Source organism: Lepidochelys kempii, chromosome 1 (assembly GCF_965140265.1).
Source record: "Lepidochelys kempii isolate rLepKem1 chromosome 1, rLepKem1.hap2, whole genome shotgun sequence".
Lineage (NCBI taxonomy): Eukaryota > Metazoa > Chordata > Testudines > Cheloniidae > Lepidochelys > Lepidochelys kempii.
This window is the reverse complement of record NC_133256.1, coordinates 2,148,274-2,152,236: the sequence shown is the minus strand read 5'-3', so window position 1 is coordinate 2,152,236 and position 3,963 is coordinate 2,148,274. Positions and strand designations below refer to the sequence as shown.

General features: G+C 43.8%; 1 protein-coding gene across 1 annotated transcript; it reads left to right on the top strand.

The window, feature by feature from the left end:
- Positions 1-2,276: 2,276 nt before the first annotated feature.
- LOC140915124 (olfactory receptor 52P1-like) lies at positions 2,277-3,248 on the top strand. The gene has a single exon (XM_073354707.1). The coding sequence runs from the start codon at positions 2,310-2,312 to the stop codon at positions 3,246-3,248; it is 939 nt and encodes a 312-aa protein (XP_073210808.1). The 5' UTR covers positions 2,277-2,309.
- The last annotated feature ends 715 nt before the right edge of the window (positions 3,249-3,963 follow it).

The following is a 3,963-nucleotide window of genomic DNA, read 5'->3' as shown; positions in this document are numbered from 1 at the left end:
TGCCAAATACAGAGGTAAAACAACTTCTCTACCTCTCCTTGAGATTCCTCTCGTTATCATCCCAGGATCTCATTAGCTATTTTGGCCACAGGATCACACTGGGAGCTCATGTTTAGCTAATTATCCCTTCATGGCCCCCAAATATTGTTCAAAGTCACTGCTTCCCATGCTAGAGTCCCCCATCGCGGAATCATCTCCTACATTCTTTGTTCCTAGATGCAGATATCTACACAGCTATATTAGAACACACATTGTTTGCTTCGATCCAGTTTACCAACCAATCAAGATTGCTCTGAATTAGTGACCTGTCCTCTTCATTATTTATGATCCCCCATTTTTTTGCATCATTCGCAAACTTTATCAGTATTCAGGCATGAGAAGGGTAAGCGGCTGAGTTGCTGAAACGTGTCGCTGCTTACACATATCAGTTAACAACTGTAACTTATTGTGACGGGATCCCCGGAGTGCAGCCTGGAACCACGGGACTGTTGTGCCCCGTAAACTCTCCAGCCTGGGCTGTCTCTGACAATGCTTTGCTAATGACAAGCAGCAACCCCTACAGGCACTGTGATCACTCAGCAAACCGGATGTGGACCCCACACCCAGCTACATTGCATGATTGCTCCCAGAGCCACTCATGAATCACACAGAGAAAGGCACCAGAGCCAAACCCCTCTGTAGGATTCATACAAGGTTCATGCACTTGGCAACATTCAGGGCACACCCGGAGTGTTGTGGAGGAGCAGTGCACACACAGCTCCTCTCAAGGTCATGAACCTTGGAATCTCGCCCAGATGACATGAACCGCGGGAAGCCTCCCAGGACTGGGCTCAAGGCCCAAGAGCAAGGAATGCGGTAGATAGAAATTGGTAAATAAGAATGTTAAACAAAGCCAGTGTATTCCTTTTATCTGTTGGAGAATGTAATGGGCGGGGGAAGAGAAAGAATAAAGGAGAGGGTGGAAAGCTGACATGACCAGTCTGTTGGCAGACCAGCCTGTTTGCTTGCTTAAAGCTTTGTGCTGTCTTGTATTTGAACCGCAACACCCCTCCAGCTCCCACACTGTACCCCAGGAATATACCGTCTTGCATGCGCAAGACAAGCAATGCAGATTTGTTAATTGGTTCAGCACTTCATCAATGGAAAGTGGATATACACCAGCCTCTGTAAACCTGAGCAGGCTCACCACACACTTCAGGAAAACTCACTGGTAAAGATAAACTGTAAAACAAGTTTGTTGACTACAAATGATAGATTTTAAGTGATATTAAGTGATAGGCAAAAAGCCAGAGTTAGTTACCAAAATAAAATAAAATATAAGCATAGAGTCTAAACCCTCAACCCTATTAGACTGGGGAATATCTAGATTAAGCATTTTTTCTCATCCCACTGGATATTGCAGTTCATAATACACAGGTTTCACCCTTGAAACCTGGGCCAGACTCCTCTGCTGTCATCACTCAATGCTTAATTCAGTCTAATTAAGCATTGAGTGATGAAAGCACTCTTTTTTATCAAGTTTTGAATTTTCCAGTTTTCAGTATAATTGAATGTCCTCTTGATTGTGTGTTATGGGACAGGGACAACACATTGTCCATCAACTCTCGACCAGTCAGTATTTTATAGACTTTTCTCCTATCCCCTCCTATTCATCTCCTTTGTAAGGTAACAATCCCAGTCTTTTAAACCTCTCTTCGAATGAGAGTTTCCCTGGATCCTTGATCATTCTCCTTGTCCTTGCCTGAACCTCTCTAGTTCTGCAATACCTTGTGTGAGAAGGGTGCTCAGTATTACACAGAGGATCCTAGAGGAGGGTGAAACATTGACTGACTGATCCCATGGCATTGTATTTACTGTAGGATTCCCCATCACACTTCTCCTGGATTTCAACATTTTCCTTAGTTTCTGTCCATACTTGCACTGTGAACAAAGTTTCACAGAGCAGTGTACTGTGATGTCCAGATCCCTCTCCTGAGTTCCTACAGTTAAATTAGAACCTTGTATTACATTTGAGCAGTTCAAGTTTTTCTCTACAATGGGCACACATATTGCAGTTACTGACATCAAAGTTCATCTGACTTGGTTAGCTCCCTCTGAGGACTTCTCTGGTTTTGACTCTGACCTAAATAATGTGGTGCCATCTGTAAATGTTGCCAATTTACTGCTCACCTCCCCTTCCCAGATTGTTAATAATTATGAAATATTTACTGTACTATTTGTTACAATATGTGTAATCCCCATTGCTGTGCTTCCCTCCCTTCGCAGACAACTTGAACATTTCTGAGCCTGATAGACGCATTGACCATCTCATGGCAGCTTTCAACCTTACTCCCTCTGACCCTTCAACATTCATCCTAATGGGCATCCCTGGCCTGGAAGCTGCCCATGTCCTGATTTCCATCCCTTTGTCTATGTTCTACATTATCAGCCTGTTGGGAAATTTCACTGTTCTGTATGTTGTAGGGAAAGAGCAGACCCTCCACAAGCCGATGTACCTGCTGATCTGCATGCTGGCACTCACAGACATTGGCACATCTACCTCTGTCATGCCGAAAGCCCTGTGTATATTTTGGTTCAATTTGAAAGGCATTACTGTGGGTGGCTGCCTCACCCAGATGTTCTTCCTTCATGCCGTTTCTGTTATGCACTCAGCCATCCTCGTGACAATGGCCTTCGATCGCTACGTTGCCATATGTAACCCTCTGAGATACGCCACCATCCTCACCAATGCACGAATAGCTAAGCTAGGGCTAGTGGGTTTGATAAGAGCTGTTGTCTTCGTTCTACCTGCGCCCCTTCTCCTGAGCAGGCAGCCATTCTGTGCCAACCACATTATCCCCCACACACACTGTGACCACATAGCTGTGGCGAAGATGTCGTGTGGGGACATCACAGTCAACAGGACGTACTGCTTGGTGATATTGTTTGTAATCATGGGGTTAGACCTGACACTCATTGCCCTGTCCTATGGTCTGATCATTAAGGCAGTCCTCAGAATCTCCCATAAGGAAGCCCACCAGAAAGCCCTCAATACCTGCACAGGCCACATCTGTGTGATGCTGACATCTTATACTCCCTTGCTCTTCTCTAGCCTGACATATGAGTTCAGTCAGGGTATCGCTCCCCATGTTCACATCATCTTGGCCAACCTCTATTTCATCATTCCCCCCATGCTCAACCCTATTATTTATGGGGTCAAAACCAAAGAGCTTCGTGACAAAGTGGTCAAATACATCTGCAGAATGTGATCACCAGGAGCCATTGACTTTAATCATGTCTGACAAGAGAGGAGAAGGAGATCTCCTCATTAATCAAGAGCACTCTGCCTCAGTTTGGCTGAGCTCAGGATTGTGGAAGTTCATAGTCTAAGAAGTTCCCCACACTGAATGTCTTATCACTCCATCACCAAGCACTGCTGTCATAAATATATAGGGAAGGTAAACACCTTTAAAATCCCTTCTGGCCAGAGGAAAAACCCTTTCACCTGTAAAAGGTTAAGAAGCTAGGATAACCTCACTAGCACCTGACCAAAATGACCAATGAGGAGACAAGATACTTTCAAAAGCTGGAGGGAAGGAGAAACAAAGCCTCTCTCTCTGTCTATGTGATGCTTTTGCCGGGGACAGAACAGGAATGGAGTCCTAGAACTTATTAAGTAATCTAGCTAGATATGTGTTAGATTATGATTTCTTTAAATGGCTGAGAAAATAAGCTGTGCTGAATGGAATGGATATTCCTCTTTTTGTGTCTTTTTGTAACTTAAGGTTTTGCCTAGAGGGATTCTCTATGTTTTGAATCTAATTACCCTGTAAGGTATTTATTATCCTGATTTTACAAAGGTGATTCTTTTTACTTTTTCTATTATTAAAATTCTTCTTTTAAGAAACTGAATGCTTTTTCGTTGTTCTTAAGATCCAAGGGTTTGGTCTGTGGTCACCTATGCAGATTGGTGAGGATTTTTAT

Excerpts from the sequence above, each read along its gene's own strand:
- LOC140915124 (XM_073354707.1), top strand. The coding sequence starts at position 2,310 with ATGGCAGCTTTCAACCTTACTCCCTCTGACCCTTCAACATTCATCCTA.